Genomic DNA, 17,758 nt, shown 5'->3' with positions numbered 1-17,758 from the left:
TGTGCAATCTGATTGGCTAGATACTTATTTTAAAATACAGTGCGCGACTTTTCGCCTTTAAGTGTTGTGGTTGTCATTTGACTTTTTTTTTTTAACCTTTTAAGATAAATGTTATATGTAATATTTTAGCAACTCGTTAGAACTGTCAAAGCAAAGGAAGTAGTACAAGACAAGAGGATAAATTGTCGGTTTAACGTGGTAAGTAGCTAACCTTAGCTAGCTTGCTAACGTTACCGTTAACTGAGCTGCAAAACTAGCTAACGTTATTCACTAGCGAAAATATGCATTCATTTGTTTTGCAGATATGAAAATGAAGTGCTTAAAGGTTGACGAATACATCAAACGGACAGCTTGTCCAAAAGAGACAAGAGTTCTACATGAAGAATTAGAGGTGAGTGTGTTTTAGCTAACGTTAGGACAAGTGGCTAACTAGTTAACGTTAACTGTTAATTTTAGCTAGTTTACTAACCACTGTAGCTAGTTAATCTTTGCAGATGACCTTGTCCTGTAGTGTGGCTACTAGTTAGCGCCTGCTTGGTCTCAGTGGACTCCGTCATGATTCGTAATCTCTCATCAGTTAAATTTAGTTAGTTTGGTAGGTGTAAAATATCCACCTAGCAATGTTCTGACTATGGATAATAAATGCCTCGTCTGTGGCCAAAAGTTTTATTGCATAATTTGTCCTGTATTTCCTACAGATTTACATGAGAAATGGACCTGGTCCACAAGGTCGAACATTGTATGACCGAGTTATCAGGGCCTGTAACCACCAACTTGGAGTTGGTTCCCCGAACAGTGACCATATTGCTGGACTCATAAAGCTGGTGGAGCTTGCACTCAGAGGGTATGACATCTCAGGGGAGCTCGGTGTGCAAAGCACCCCTTTGTATATGGAGAAAATCACCTTTCACGTACTCAAGAAACTGGCCTCCTTGGGAGTGTACGATCCATGTAGCTACTTGGGAAGCCTACTCTACCAGAGGTTGGCTCCAGCTCCACAGGTAAAGGATGGATGATAGAGTATTAGTACATTACTTCCTATTATAGTAACTGTAGTCAGCTGTTTTTACATCATCTGTGATTGTCTTCTCAATCTCTTGTTGAATGTGTCTTCCTTCCTCTTGTGTGCCCCATAGACAGAAGACTACTGTGTGCTTGTACGCAGCTGCTTTGCTGTACTATGGAATGGACTGTCTGCAGCACAAGACGGCGCCTGCCTAAACCCCAGGGACAAATTCTGCTGCCAGTTGCAAGCCCTGAGCTTCCTGCTGCTGCTGGACAGGGAGAGAACCTCACCCCCCTCCAGCTTCAAAACCCCCATATACTTGGAAGACGCCCTGACTGAGTTTGAGAAGGGCTGTGGGACCCTGACTAAGGAGGATGCCTCCTTGATCTTGGAGGAGACCCATCGTCATCTCCTGTCCCCCTGGGCTGGGGGACGGGGTGGGGATGGGCAGCCTTCGGGGCGGCCCTGCCTCTCTACACTCTGTGAGGTGGTGCTGATCACCTCAAAGCTTCTGTCTAAGGCAAGTTTCTGGAGCCTGGCTGCAGGGCTGGTGGGTGGAGCCCTGGGAAAGGTCAGGAACTCTACAGACGGCCTCAGCCCAGGTCTGATGCTTGGCAGGCTGGCAGTAGACATCCACCGTTCCATGAGCTCCGGAGAGGAGAGTGGACAGGCTTTTACAGAGTGTGCCCGGACCCTCCGGTCTCTCCCTAACACCCTTGGGGACCGGGAGGCCCATGTGATCCTAGAGGGGTGCAGTCTGGTGGTATGGGCAGTGGAGGCAGGGCAGAGCAAGGGGCTAAGTGGAGCTGTGCTCCTGGCCTGGTTCTCATTTCTGGAAGAGCATCAGGAACTTATGCAGAAGAGATTACAGAAGGTTAGTGTCATTCACTCATCATTGACCAGAAAAAACATTAGGGAACATCTTTGCTGTCAATTATGTTTGACAAATGTTACAGTGTGTGTGTCACCCCGGACAGGACTTGGGATCACAGTCTGAGGAGAGCCGACTTCAGCAGTCCCTATGCTTCAGCATGTACCAAGGCTTTGTGTTTTCTTATGAGAGCATGCTGGCCTCACAGGTAAGGAGGGTTTCACCCCAAACTATTTTTTTCCTGAAGTTACAGAGAAGTACCGTTTCAGTAGCTGCTAGTCATTGGGTGTTCACATTTAACTCGGGTCTCGGGTTTAGCCCTGGTCTGTCAGTGTAGCTAGTAAAGATATTTAGATTTGACATGTGCATTATTTGACTGTTAACACAATATATTAAATAATGTATTGTAGCTGGAAAATACTGAGACACTGGACAGAGTACTCCTGTACTGCCAGGCAACAGCTGGCCGGATGATGAATGAGCTACGCAAGCTGCCCAGTGACAACATCCTCATTAAAGCAGGTATACTAACTGATAGCTCTGATTTCTCATTTTTACCAGCTTCTCACCAGAGTGCACTGCAGACGTTGTGTTAACCATTAATTGCTCACCATATCGTTGTATGCTCTTGTGAATTTGTGCCTTTGACATTAAATCTACGTTATCGATTATTATTATAATATTCTCCCTCTTGCTTCCCTATCTCACTCTGTGTCCCTTCATCTCCGCAGTGACCGCGGTCAGTAACCTGGTGTGTGGTCTTTATAACCGTCGGCTATACGACCAAGCCTTCACCCTGGTGGAGATCCTGTGCCAGGAGCTATGCAAGAACTGCCCCCCCTCTCTGTCTGTGGACAGGGTAAGATACCCACCCGCTATCTAATTGGTTCACTGTGTGTGTAAAATGTTGGTCCCATGTTTCGTGAGCTGAAATAAAAGATCCCAGAAATGTTCCATGCAAACAAAAAGCTTATTTCTCTCAAATTTTGTACACAAATTTGTTTACGTCCCTGTTAGTGAGCATTTTTCCTTTGCCGAGATAATACATCCACCTGACAGGTGTGTTATATCAAGAAGCTGATTAAACCGCATGATCATTACAGAGGTGCACCTTGTGCTTGGGACAATAAAAGCCCACTCTAAAATGTGCTGTTGTCACACAACACAATGCCACAGATGTCTCAAGTTTGAGTGAGTGTGCGATTGGCATGCTGACTGCAGGAATGTCCACCAGAGCATTTACCAGAGAATGTAATGTACATTTCTCTACCATAAGCCACCTACATTGTTTTAGAGAATTTTGCAGTACGTCCAACCAGCCTCACAGACCACGTGTAACCACGCCAGCCCAGGACCTCCACATCCGGCTTCTTAACTTGCGGGATCGTTTGAGACCAGCCACCCGGACAGCTGTTAAATCTGAGGAGTTTTTCTGTCTGGAATAAAGCCCTTTTGTCGGGAGAAACTCATTCTGATTGTCTGGCTCCCAAGTGGGTGGGCCTATGCCCACCCAGGGCTACACCCCTGCCCAGTCATGTGAAATCCATAGATTAGGGCCTAATATATTTTATTTCAATTGACAAGATTCTCCTTATATGAACTAACTCAGTAAAATAGTTGAAACTTGTGTTTTTGTTCAGTATAGTTTTTGGTGGGTGGATGGCTTTCATGTAAAGTGCTTGGAGAATTGCAAAAAGTGCTATAAAAAGCACTAATTATTACAAATGTAATTTGTTTCTATTATGTAATCTGAATAGTCATCTATTTCCCCTTTAGTTGAGCCGGGCCTTCATGCTGGCGGTGCAGAGCTCGAGGCGTGGTAGTCATCTGGAGCGGGCGCTGGACTGGGTCATCCTGTGGCTGCAGACCCTGGGGCCGGGGGAGCGGCTCACTCAGCACATGACTGAACCTGTGTCCCTGTGGGTCAGGACCAAGGCTGACGCTGCCCGGGCTGGTCAGGAGGACACACGCCTCAGGTAGGCGACACTCGGAGACGTGACCGAGCCATAAGCTCTCGTCTTCACATCAGAATTTCCTCATCCTTCACGGGGCTGCCTCCTCATCCTTCACGGGGCTGCTGCTAAATAGCATAACCGCGTTTGCATTTTCTATGCATGAGCTTAAGTTGAAGGCTTTTTCTGCCATTGCCACACAACTTAAAAACAAATATTATTTGTCTCACTTAAAAACATGCATTTTCCTCTTTCTGGGTACTCTGACAAGGATATATATATATCTCTCTCTCTCAAACTACCGGTCAAAAGTTTTAGAACCTGCTCATTCAAGGGTTTTTCTTTATTTTTACTATTTTCTACATTGTAGAATAATAGTAAAGATGTCAAAACTATGAAATAAGATATGGAATCATGTAGCAACCATAAGTATTAAATAAATCAAAATATATTTTAGATTCTTCAAAGTAGCCACCCTTTGCCTTGACAGCTTTGCACACTCTTGGCATTCTCTCAACCAGCTTCACCTGGAATGCTTTTCCAACCGTCTTGAAGGAGTTCCCAGATGCTGAGCACTTGTTGGCTGCTTTTCCTTCACTATGCAGTCCAACTCATCCCAAACCTTCTCAATTTGTTTGAGGTCAGGTGATTTTTGGAGGCCAGGTCATCTGATGCAACACTCCATCAGCCTCCTTCTTGGTAGCCCTTACACAGCCTGGAGGTGTGTTGGGTCATTGTCCTGTTGAAAAACAAATGATGGTCCCACTAAGCGCAAACAAGATGGGATGGCATATAGCTGCAGAATGCTGTGGTAGCCATGCTGATTAAGTGTGCCTTGAATTCTAAGTAAATCAGAGAGTGTCATCAGCAAAGCACTGTCACACCTCCATGTTTCACGGTGGGAACCACACATGCGGAGATCATCCTTTCACTTACTGCATCTTACAAGGACACGGTGGTTGGAACCAAAAATCTAAAATTTACCTGTCTATTTATGGAAAAATCACCCTGATTTAACTCTTTAGTCATATCACAGTTTACCTATTTGCTTATGGTTTTGCCTACACCTAGTGACCTGCTTTTTAAATTATATGAACAAAAAATATTCAATTTTATTTGGAACGGCAAGCCAGACATAATTAAGGGCCTATTTATATAACGAATATGAATTCAGGGGGCAGAAATTATTAAAGCGTTAGACCTCTCACTAAAGGCATCAGTCATACAAAAGGTTTACTTAAATCTAAACTGGTTCTCTAGTAAATTGGTAGGAATGTCTCATCCTATGTTCAAGAATGGCCCTTTCCCTTTATTCAGATTACACCTGCTCACTTTCGGTTGTTTTGGAAAGGAAATAATCTCCAAAATATAGATTTTGTTTTTTAAACAAGCCTTAGAAAGTTGGTTGCAATTTCTGTTTAATCCACCTGAAAAAACAGAACAAATAATATAACAAATATTGTGGTTAAACTCAAATATACTAATATATATATTTTTTTTATCGTATTTATTAAAAAAAATAAAAAAAAATAAATAAAAAAAAGGTATAGTCTTAGTGAATGATGTCATAAATCGGAATTGGTGGTGTTATGTCACACATGCAGCTAACGCCGACATATGGAAATGTCTGCTCTACCCAAAATTACAACCAATTAATTGCAGCATTACCACAAAAATGGAAGAGGCAAGTAGAAGGGGGGGAAAGTATGTCGGCCCAGTATTAAAGAACATAAATGGTTAAAGAAAAGTGTGATAAATAAAAACATACCAATTTCATTTAAGGACCAAAAAACTGACAGCTGTGTCATATAAATTGCAAAATAGTTGGGAAGAGATTTTCGATGTACCCATTCCATGGCACATGGTTTATGAATTGATACGCAAAACAACGCCAGATTCAAAACTTAGAATTAAAATTTTCAATTTCCTATACAAAATTCTTGCAACCAATAGAATGTGTTATATATATATATCTGCAGATTTTGCTGTGAGGCAGTCATTGGATCATTTATTTTGGTATTGTCCATATGTAGCTTGTTTTTGGTCACAGGTCTAGGAATGGCTGAAGAATTGCAACATTTGCATAGAACTAACGCTGCAGATAGCAATACTGGGTGATTTGAAAAGCCATAGTCAATAATATAATAAATATTTTAGCAAAACAATGTATTTTTAATTTACAATCTGTAGATTGTAGCTATGAGAATAGAAAGGTTTAGTACTTTTGTGAAGCATCACAGCACAGGTGAAAAATATATATGGCAAATAGAAATCCAAAATGGATGATGAGAGAGAGGTGGAAGATGTTGAATGGAGCTGAAGGGTGGGACTAATAACAAGATAACCAATGTAAAAACATACGGGATCTGTAAAATGTATATAGGTTCAGAAATTTTGTGAAATAGCACAGTTACAAATAGAAATCAAACTGGATGGACATCAGAAATAGAGGAAGGACTAAAAATAAACAAAATATAACTATTTTAAAATAGCTTGTGTCTGTAAAATGTGTATAAGATGTAGAAGCCTAAGTGTTTATTAGTTTTACTCCAATTGGGGGAAGGGTGGTAGGGTTTGCGGGGAATAATAAAGGTATATTGTTAAAGTATGTATATCTATATAGGTATGTGTGTGAATGTATATATGTATGAGTGCGTGTATGGATATATATATTTACCCCAAAAAATATATGGGGGATTGGAAATGATGCAGACAATTACATTGATGGAAGCAACAATCTTTCCGCAATATTAAGCTGATCCACCCCTTAAAATAAAGAGGGGTGGGGAAATCTCAACTTTGAACTCATCACACCAAAGGACAGATTTCCACCAGTCTAATATCCATTGCACGTGTTTCTTGGCCCAAGCAAGTCTCTTCTTCTTGTTGGTGTCCTTTAGTAGTGGTTTCTTTGCAGTAATTCGACCATGAAGTCCTGATTTCACGCAGTCTCCTCAACAGTTCATGTTGATGTGTCTGTTACTTAAACTGTGAAGCATTTATTTAGGCTGCAATCTCTAATGAACTAATCCTCTGCAGCAGAGGTAACTATGGGTCTTCCTTTCCTGTGGTATTCCTCATGAGCCAGTTTAATCAGCGCTTGATGGTTTTTGCAACTACACTTGAAGTAGTTTCTCTTTGCTTATTTGACCTGTTCTTGCCATAACATGGACTTGGTCTTTTACCAAATAGGGCTTCTATATACCACCCCTACCTTGTCACAACACAACTGATTGGCTCAAACGCATTATGAAGGAAAGCAATTACCCCCAAAATGTACTTTTAACAAGGCACACCTGTTCATTGAAATGCGTTCCAGGTGACTACCTCGTGAAAGCTGGTTGAGAGAGAGCTTTCAGGAAACTCTTGGCAATCAAATTTTATTGGTCACATACACATGGTTAGCAGATGTTAATGCGAGTGTAGCGAAATGCTTGTGCTTCTAGTTCCGACAATGCAGTAATAAATAAGTAATCTAACAAATTCACAACCTCCTTATACACACAAATGTAAAGGGATGAATAAGAATATGTACATATAAATATATGGATGAGCGATTGCCGTGCGGCATAGGCGAGATGCATTGGATGGTATAGAATACAGTATATACATATGAGATGAGTAATATATGTCACAGGAAGGCCAAAAAGATGTTTACATCGGGTGCTGTAGGTGTCCTGGAGGGCAGGTAGATTGCCCCCGATGATGTGTTGTGCAGACCGCGCCACGCTACCCTCTGGAGAGCCTTGTTTGAGGGCGGTGCAGTTGCCGTACCAGGCGGTGATACAGCCCGACAGGATCCTCTCGATTGTGCAACTGTAAAAGTTTGTGTTTTTAGGTGACAAGCCGAATTTCTTCATCCTGAGGTTGAAAAGGCACTTTTGCGCTTTCTTCACCTACGGTGTCTGTGTGGGTGGATCATTTCAGTTTGTCTGTAACATGTACGCCGAGGAACTTAACTTTTCACCTTCTCCACTACTGTTCCGTCGATGTGGATGGGAGGGTGCTCCCTCTGCTGTTTCCTGAAGTACACAATCGTCTCCTTTTTTGTTTTGTTGACGTTGAGTGAGAAGTTATTTTCCTGACACCACACCGAGGGCCCTCACCTCCCTGTAGGCCGTCTCGTTGTTGATAATCAAGCCTACCACTGTAGTGTTGTCTGCAAAATTGATGATTGAGTTTGAGGTGTGCATGGCCATGTAGTCATGGATGAACAGGGAGTACAGGAGAGAGCTGAGACCACACCCTTCTGGGGCCCCAGTGTTGAGGATCAGCGGAGTGGAAATGTTTCCTACCTTCACCAACTGGGGGGGCGGCCCGTCAGGAAGTACCAGGGTCTCAAGCTTAATGATGAGTTTGGAGGGTACTATGGTGTTAAATGCTGAGCTGTAGTCAATGAACAGCATTCTTACATAGGTATTCTTCTTGTCCAGATGGGATAGGGCAGCGTCCGGTTTGATGGCGATTGCATCGTCAGTTGACCTATTGGGGCGGTAAGGAAAAGAAGAGAATTCTCTTGGAAGTTAATGCGGTCGGCATCTGATTGTAACGAATTCTAGGTCAGGTGAACAAAAGGACTTGAGTTCCTGTATGTTGTTGTGATTACACCATGAATCGTTAATCATAAGGCATACACCCCCGCCCTTCTTCTTACCAGAAAGATGTTTGATTCTGTCGGTGCGAAGCATGAAGAAAACGGGTGGGTGTACCGACTCTAACAACATTCCGAGTGAGCCATGTTTCTGTGAAACAGAATGTCTACTATCTCTGTCTCTCTGGAAGGCAACTCGTGCCCTAATTTCGTTCACCTTGTTATCTAGAGATTGGACAATGGCGAGTAATATGCTCGGAAGCGGTGGATGGTGTGCTCGCCTTCTGAGTCTGACCAGTAGGCCGCTCCGTCTGCTTCTCCTGTGGCGACCATGTTGTTTTGGATCCGCCTCTGGGTTAAGATCCCATGTCCAGGGTGGAGGTCCGAGAAAAAGATCCTCTTCGGGAAAGACATATTCCTGGTCGTAATGTTGGTAAGTTGACATAGTTTTTATATCCAATAGTTCTTTCCGGCTGTATGTAATAACACTTGATTTTTCTGGGCTAACAATGTAAGAAATAATGCATAACAAAAACAAATAACTGCATAGTTTTCTAAGGACCTGAAGCGAGGCGACCATCTCTGTCAGCGTCATCAAGGCAAAGGGTGGCTACTTTGAAGAATCTCAAATATAAAATGTTTTTTGATTTAACTATTTTTTTGGTTATGACATGATTCCATATGTTGTTTTGTCGTTTTGATGTCTTCAATGGAATGATTAGGTGAGTCAACTTTTGACCGGTACTATACAGTTGAAGTCGGACAATTACATACACTTAGGTTGGAGTCGTTATATCTCACTTTTCAACCACTCCACACATTTCTTGTTAACAAACAATAGTTTTGGCAAGTCGGTTAGGACATCTACTTTCTGCATGACACAAGTAATTTTTTCAACAATTGTTTACAGGCAGATTATTTCACTTATAATTCACTGTATCACAATTCCAGTGGGTTAGAAGTTTACTTGCCTTTAAACAGCTTGTGAAATTCCAGAAAATTATGTCATGGCTTTAGAAGCCTCTAATAGGCAAATTGACATAATTTTAGTCAATTTGAGGTTTACCTGTGGATGTACAGTGGGGCAAAAAAGTATTTAGTCAGCCACCAATTGTGCAAGTTCTCCCACTTAAAAAGATGAGGCCTGTAATTTTCATCATAGGTACACTTCAACTATGACAGACAAAATGAGGGAAAACAATCCAGAAAATCACATTGTAGGATTTTTAATGAATTTATTTGCAAATTATGGTGGAAAATAAGTATTTGGTCAATAACAAAAGTTTCTCAATACTTTGTTATATACCCTTTGTTGGCAATGACAGAGGTCAAACGTTTTCTGTAAGTCTTCACAAGGTTTTCACACTGTTGCTGGTATTTTGGCCCATTCCTCCATGCAGATCTCCTCTAGAGCAGTGATGTTTTGGGGCTGTTGCTGGGCAACACAGACTTTACAGGCCTCATCTTTTTAAGTGGGAGATCTTGCACAATTGGTGACTGACTAAATACTTTTTTGCCCCACTGTATTTCAAGGCCTACCTTCAAACTCGGTGCCTCTTTGCTTGACATCATGGGAAAACTCTAAAGAAATCAGCCAAGACTTCAGAAAAAAATTTGTAGACCTCCACAAATCTGGTTCATCCTTGGGAGCAATTTCCAAACGCCTGACGGCACCACGTTCATCTGTACAAACATTGGTACGCAAGTATAAACACCATGGGACCACGCAGCGTCATACCGCTCAGGAAGGAGACTCATTCGGTCTCCTAGAGATGAACGTGCTTTGGTGCGAAAAGTGCAAATCAATCCCAGAACAACAACAAAGGACCTTGTGAAGATGCTGGAGGAAACGGGTACAAAAGTATCTATATCCACAGTAAAACGAGTCCTATATCGTCACAACCTGAAAGGCCGCTCAGCAAGGAAGAATCCACTGCTCCAAAACCGCCATAAAAAAGCCAGACTACGGTTTGCAACTGCCCATGGGGACAAAGATCGTACTCTGGTCTGATGAAAAAGAATATATAACTTTTTGGCCATAATGACCATCGTTATGTTTGAAGGAAAAAGGGGGAGGCTTGCAAGCCGAAGAACACCATCCCAACCGTGAAGCACGGGGGTGGCAGCATCATGTTGTGGGGGTGCTTTGCTGCAGGAGGGACTGGTGCACTTCACAAAATAGATGGCACCATGAGGAAGTAAAATTATGTGGCTATATTGAAGCAACATCTCAAGACATCAGTCAGGAAGTTAAAGCTTGGTCGCAAATGGGTCTTCCAAATGGCCAATGACCCCAAGCATACTTCCAAAGTTGTGTCAAAATGGCTTGTGGAAGGCTACCCAAAACGTTTGACCCAAGTTAAACAATTTAAAGGCAATGCTACCAAATACTAATTGAGTGTTTGTAAACTTCTGACCCACTGGGAATGTGATGAAAGAAATAAAAGCTGAAATAAATAATTCTCTATTATTCTGACATTTCACATTCTTAGAATAAAGTAGTGATCCTAACTGACCTAAGACAGGGATTTTTACTAGGATTAAATGTCAGGAATTGTGAAACTGAGTTTACATACACCTTAGCCAAATACATTTAAACTTCCTACTTCAACTCTATATAAACTCAGCAAAAAAAGAAACGTCCCTTTTTCAGGACCCTGTCTTTCAAAGAGAATTCGTAAAAATCCAAATAACTTCACAGATCTTCATTGTCAAGGGTTTAACACCTTTTCCTATGCTTGTTTAATGAACCATAAACAATTAATGAACATGCATCTGTGGAACGGTCATTAAGACACTAACAGCTTACATACGGTAGGCAATAAAGGTCACAGTTATGGAGACTTAGGACAATAAAGAGGCCTGACTCTGGAAAAATACCAAAAGAAAGATCCCCAGGGTCCCTGCTCATCTGTGAGCTTGCCTTAGGCATGCTGCAGTGAGGCATGAGGACAGCAGATAATAAAATAGCAATGTCTGTACTAGAGGTCGACCGATTAATCGGAGTGGCCGATTTTATTTATTTTTTTAAATTAGGGGATATTTCAAGTTTTCATAACAATCGGTAATCGGTATTTTTGGACAACGATTTGCCCTTTTTTAAATTTATTTTTTTACACCTTTTATTTAACTAGGCAGGTCAGTTAAGAACACATTCTTATTTTCAATGACGGCCTAGGAACGGTGGGTTAACTGCCTTGTTCAGGGGCAGAACAACAGATTTTTACCTTGTCAGCTCGGGGATTCGTTTTTGCAATCTTCCGGTTACTAGTCCAACGCTCTAACCACCTGCCTTACATTGCACTCCACGAGGAGCCTGCGTGGCAGGCTTGACTACCTGTTACGCGAGGGCAGCAAGAAGCCACGGTAAGTTGCTAGCTAGCATAAACTTATCTTTATATAAAACAATTAATCTTAACATAATCACTAGTTAACTACACATGGTTGACGATATTACTAGTTTATCTAGCGTGTCCTGCGTTGCATATAATCGATGCGCCTACTTAGACAAACGGTGACGATTTAACAAGCGCATTTGCGAAAACAGCACTGTCGTTGCACCAATGTACCTAACCATAAACATCAAGGTCTTTCTTTAAAATCAATACACAAGTATATATTTTTAAACCTCATATTTAGTTAATATTGCCTGCTAACATGAATTACTTTTAACTAGGGAAATTGTGTCACTTCTCTTGCGTTCTGTGCAAACAGAGTCAGGGTATATGCAGCAGTTTGGGCCGCCTGGCTCATTGCGAACTGTGTGAAGTCCATTTATTCCTAACAAAGGCCGTAATTAATTTGCCAGAATTGTACATAATTATGACATAACATTGAAGGTTGTACAATGTAACAGCAATATTTAGACCACCCATTAGATAAAATACAGAACGGTTCCGTATTTTCACTGAAAGAATAAACGTTTTGTTTTCTAAATGATAGTTTCCGGATTCAACCATTTTAATGACCTAAGGCTCGTATTTCTGTGTTATTATGTTATAGTTAAGTCTATGATTTGATAGAGCAGTCTGACTGAGCGGTATCGGCTTTTTTTTGGTCCTCCAATAATCGGTATCGGCTTTTTTTTGGTCCTCCAATAATCGGTATCGGCTTTTTTTTGGTCCTCCAATAATCGGTATCGGCTTTTTTTTGGTCCTCCAATAATCGGTATCGGCTTTTTTTGGGTCCTCCAATAATCGGTATCGGCTTTTTTTGGGTCCTCCAATAATCGGTATCGGCTTTTTTTGGGTCCTCCAATAATCGGTATCGGCTTTTTTTTGGGTCCTCCAATAATCGGTATCGGCTTTTTTTGGGTCCTCCAATAATCGGTATCGGCTTTTTTTGGGTCCTCCAATAATCGGTATCGGCTTTTTTTTGGGTCCTCCAATAATCGGTATCGGCTTTTTTGGGTCCTCCAATAATCGGCATCGGCTTTTTTTTGGTCCTCCAATAATCGGTATCGGCTTTTTTTTGGTCCTCCAATAATCGGTATCGGCTTTTTTTGGGTCCTCCAATAATCGGTATCGGCTTTTTTTGGGTCCTCCAATAATCGGTATCGGCTTTTTTTGGGTCCTCCAATAATCGGCATCGGCTTTTTTTGGGTCCTCCAATAATCGGCATCGGCTTTTTTTGGGTCCTCCAATAATCGGTATCGGCTTTTTTTTGGTCCTCCAATAATCGGCATCGGCTTTTTTTTGGCCCTCCAATAATCGGCATCGGCTTTTTTTGGCCCTCCAATAATCGGTATCGGTGTTGAAAAATCATAATCGGTCGACCTCTAGTCTGTACTGTGAGACATTGTCTGTACTGCTGATGTCCTGTCTCCCATCAGCGCTGTCTGTCCTCGCAGTGGCAGACCTCTTGTAACAACACCTGCACAGGATCGGTACATCCGAACATTACATCTGCGGGACAGGTACAGGATGGCAACAACAACTGCCCGAGTTACACCAGGAATTTACAATCCCTCCATCAGTGCTCAGACTGTCCGCAATAGGCTGAGATAGGCCTACAAGCCCTCAGTCCAGCCTGTTGTAAGGCAGGTCCTCACCAGACATCACCGACAACAATGTCGCCTATGGGCACAAACCCACCGTCGCTGGACCAGACATGACTGGCAAAAAGTGCTCTACACTGATGAGTCGCAGTTTTGTCTCACCAGGGGTGATGGTCGGATTCATGTTTATCGTCGAAGGAATGAGCGTTAAACTGAGGCCTGTACTCTGGAGTGGGGTGAAGGGTCCGTCATGGTCTGGGGCGGTGTGTCACAGCAGCATTGGACTGAGCTTGTTGTCATTGCGGCCAATCTCAACGCTGTGCGTTATGGGGAAGACGTCCTTTTCCCTCATGTGGTAGGTACCCTTACTGCAAGCTCATCCTGACATGACCCTCCAGCATGGCAATTAGGGGTTGACCGATTGATTTTTCAACTCCGATACCGATTAATCGATTGGCTGATTTTTATGTATATATGTGTAATAATGACAATTACGATAATACTGAATGAACACTTTTATTTTAACTTGATTTTATTGATGTATTATATTAAATTAGTCTCAATAAATAATGAAACATGTTCAATTTAGTTTAAATAATGCAAAAACAAAGTGTTGGGGAAGAAAGTAAAAGTGCAATATGTGCCATAAAAAAAAGAAGAAAAAGCTAACCTTTAAGTTCCTTGCTCAGAACATATGAAAGCTGGTGCTTCCTTTAAACACGAGTCTTCAATATTCCCAGTTAAGACGTTTTAGGTTGTAGTTATTATAGGACTATTTCTATCTATACCATTTTGTATTTCATATACCTTTGACTATTGGATGTTCTTATAGGTACTATAGTATTGCCAGCCTAATCTCGGGAGTTGATGGGCTTGAAGTCATAAACAGCGCAACGCTTGAAGCACAGCGATGAGCTGTTGGCAAACGCAGTGAAGGGCTGTTTGAATGAATGCTTAGGAGCCTGCTGCTGCCTACCACCGCTCAGTCAGACTGCTCTATCAAATCTTAGACTTAATTATAATATAATAAACACACAGAAATACGAGCCTTAGGTCATTTAATATGGTCAAATGCGGAAACTATCATTTAGAAAACAAAGCGTTTATTCTTTCAGTGAAATACGGAACCGTAGCGTATTTTATCGAGCGGGGGGCATCCATAAATCTAAATATTGCTGTTACATTGCACAACCTTCAATGTTATGTCATAATTATGTAAAATTCTGGCAAATTAATTACGGCCTTTGTTAGGAAGAAATTATCTTCACACAGTTCGCAACGAGCGAGGCGGCCCAAACTGTTGCATATACCCTGACTCTGCTTGCACAGAACGCAAGAGAAGTGACACAATTTCCCTAGTTAAAAGTAATTAATGTTAGCAGGCAATATTAACTAAATATGCAGGTTTTAAAATATATACTTGTGTATTGATTTTAAGAAAGGCATTGATGTTTATTGTTAGGTACACCATTGTTGCAATGACAGTGCTTTTTTCGCTAATGCGCTTGTTAAATCATCACCCGTTTGGCAAAGTAGACTGTGATTCAATGATAAATTAACAAGCACTGCATCGATTATATGCAACGCAGGACAAGCTAGGTAAACTGGTAATATCAACCATGTGTTGTTAGCTAGTGATTATGTTAAGACTGATTGATTGTTTTTTATAAGAGGAGTTTAATGGTAGCTAGCAACTTACCTTGGCTCCTTGCTGCACTCGCGTAACAGGTAGTCAGCCTGCCATGCAGTCTCCTCGTGGGGTTCAATGTAATCGGCCATAATCGGTGTCCAAAAATGCTGAATACCGACTGTTATGAACTTGAAATCGGCCCCAATTAATCGGCCATTCTGATTAATCGGTCGACCTCTAATGACAATGCCACCAGCCATACTGCTCGTTCTGTGCGTGATTTCCTGCAAGACAGGAATGTCAGTGTTCTGCCATGGCCAGCAAAGAGCCCGGATCTCAATCCCATTGAGCGTGTCTGGGACCTGTTGGATCGGAGGGTAAGGGCTAGGACCATTCCCCCCCAGAAATGTCTGGGATCTTGCAGGTGCCTTTGTGGAAGAGTGGGGTAACCTCTCACAGCAAATCTGGTGCAGTCCATGAGGAGGAGATGCACTGCAGTACTTAATGCAGCTGGTGGCCACACCAGATACTGACTAACTTTTGATTTTGACCCCCCTTTGTTCGGGGACACATTATTCCATTTCTGTTAGTCACATGTCTGTGGAACTTGTTCAGTTTGTCTGTTGTTGAATCTTATGTTCATACAAATCTTTACACACGTTAAGTTTGCTGAAAATAAACGCAGTTGACAGTGAGAGGACGTTTCTTTTTTTGGTGTGTGTGTACAACCGTTCAAATGCTTGGGGTCACTTAGAAAGAAAAGCAAAAATTGTCCATTTAAAATAACAAACTTTGATCAGAAATTCATTGTTAATGTTGTAAATTACTATTGTAGCTGAAAACGGCTTTTAATTTAATTAAATTTTTTGATGTATGGTAATCAAATCCACAAATGCTGATGCTCCAGATTCTCAACTAGTCTAAAGAAGGCCTGTTTTATTGCTTCATTCATCAGAACAGTTTTCAGCTGTGCTAACATAATTGCAAAAGGGTTTTCAAATGATAAACTTGGATTAGCTAACAACGTGCCATTGGAACACAGGAGTGATAGTTGCTGATAATGGGCCGCTGTACACCTATGTAGATATTCCATAAAAAATCTGTAGTTTCCAGCTACAATAGTAATTTACAACATTAACAATGTCTACACTGTATTTCTGATCAATTTGATGTTGTTGTAATGGATTTTTTTTGTTTTTGCTTTTCTTTAAACTAAAATTTCTAATTGACCCCAAACTTTTGAACGGTGGTGTGCATGCATGCATACAGTGCCTTCGGAAAGTATTCAGACCCCTTGACTTTTTCCACACAAAAAAGGAATCCTCAGCAATCTACACACAATATCCCATAATTACGAAGTGAAAACAGGTTTTTATAATAAAAAAACAGACCCTATGCTATGAGACTCAATTGAGCTCCGTTGCATCCTGTTTCCATTGATCATCGTAAATATTTCTACACCTTGATTGATTCTACAAGTTGATTTACCACCTGTGGTATATTCAATTCATTTGACATTATTTGGAAAGGCACACACCTGTCGATATAAGTCCCGCTGTTGACAGTGCATGTCTGAGCAAAAACCAAGCCATGTGGTCGAAGGAATTGTCCGTAGAGCTCTGAGACAGGATTGTGTCGGCACAGATCTGGGGAAGGTTTCTGAAGCATTGAAGGTCCCAAAGAACACACTGGCCTCCATCATTCTTAAATGGATTAAGTTTGGAACCCACCAAGACTCTTCCTAGAGCTGGCTGCCCGGCCAAACTGCGCAATCGAGGGAGAAGGGCCTTGGTCAGGGATTTTTCTCCCACTGATTTGCTTTGAGGTCTGTGTTATTGAAGAGTAACAACTGCTTACAGGGAGGTGACCAAGAACCCGATGGTCACTCTGACAGAGCTCTAGAGTTCCTCTGTGGAGATGGGAGATCCTTCCAGAATGACCACCATCTCTACAGCACTCAACCAATCAGGCCTTTATGGTAGAGTGGCCAGACGGAAGCCACTCCTCAGTAAAATGCACATGACAGCCCACTTGGAGTTTGCCTAAAGACTCTCAGACCATGAGAAACAAGATTATCTGGTCTGATGAAACAAAGATTGAAGTCTGTGGCCTGAATGCAAAGCGTCACATCTGGAGGAAACCTGGCACCATCCCTACGGTGACACATGGTGGTGGCAGCATCATGCTGTGGGGATGTTTTTCAGCGGCAGGTACTGGGAGACTCGGGTTCAGAGAGCTCCTGGATGAAAACCTGCTCTAGTGCACTCAGGACCTCAGCCTGGGGCGAAGGTTCACCTTCCAACAGGACAATGACCCTAAGCACACAGCCAAGACAACGCTTAAGTGGCTTCGGGACAAGTCTCTGAATGTCCTTGATTCGCCCGGACTTGAACACGATCGAACATCTCTGGAAAAACCTGAAAATAGCTGTGCAGCATTGCTCCCCGTCCAACCTGACAGAACTTGAGAGGATCTGCAGAGAAGAATGGGAGAAACTCCCCAAATACTGGTGTGCCAAGCTTGTAGCGTCATACCCAAGAAGACTCGAGGCTGTGCTCGCTGCCAAAGATGCTTCACCAAAGTACTGAGTAAAAGGGTCTGAACACTTGTAAATGTGAAGTTTCAGTTTTTTTTATTTAATACATTTGCCCAAAATTATTACCTGTTTTCGCTTTGACCTTATGTGGTATTGTGTATAGATTGTGAGAGAAA

The 17,758-nt window shown here is 41.9% G+C and overlaps 1 protein-coding gene across 1 annotated transcript in view; it reads left to right on the top strand.

The window, feature by feature from the left end:
* The window catches only part of espl1 (extra spindle pole bodies like 1, separase), a 29,161-nt gene continuing 11,403 nt past the window's right edge, over window positions 1-17,758 (top strand). Inside the window, exons 1-8 of the mRNA XM_071375866.1 lie at window positions 1-198; window positions 303-391; window positions 699-1,001; window positions 1,137-1,880; window positions 1,984-2,085; window positions 2,288-2,399; window positions 2,609-2,736; window positions 3,654-3,853. Of these exons, the coding sequence (XP_071231967.1) occupies window positions 305-391; window positions 699-1,001; window positions 1,137-1,880; window positions 1,984-2,085; window positions 2,288-2,399; window positions 2,609-2,736; window positions 3,654-3,853 (1,676 nt within the window). The 5' untranslated portion in view covers window positions 1-198; window positions 303-304. The remainder of the gene's footprint in view (window positions 199-302; window positions 392-698; window positions 1,002-1,136; window positions 1,881-1,983; window positions 2,086-2,287; window positions 2,400-2,608; window positions 2,737-3,653; window positions 3,854-17,758) is intronic.

This window comes from Salvelinus alpinus, chromosome 2 (genome assembly GCF_045679555.1).
Source record: "Salvelinus alpinus chromosome 2, SLU_Salpinus.1, whole genome shotgun sequence".
In the NCBI taxonomy this organism is placed as follows: Eukaryota; Metazoa; Chordata; class Actinopteri; order Salmoniformes; family Salmonidae; genus Salvelinus; species Salvelinus alpinus.
The sequence above is the reverse complement of the archived record's forward strand: the minus strand, read 5'-3'. Positions and strand labels throughout refer to the sequence as shown.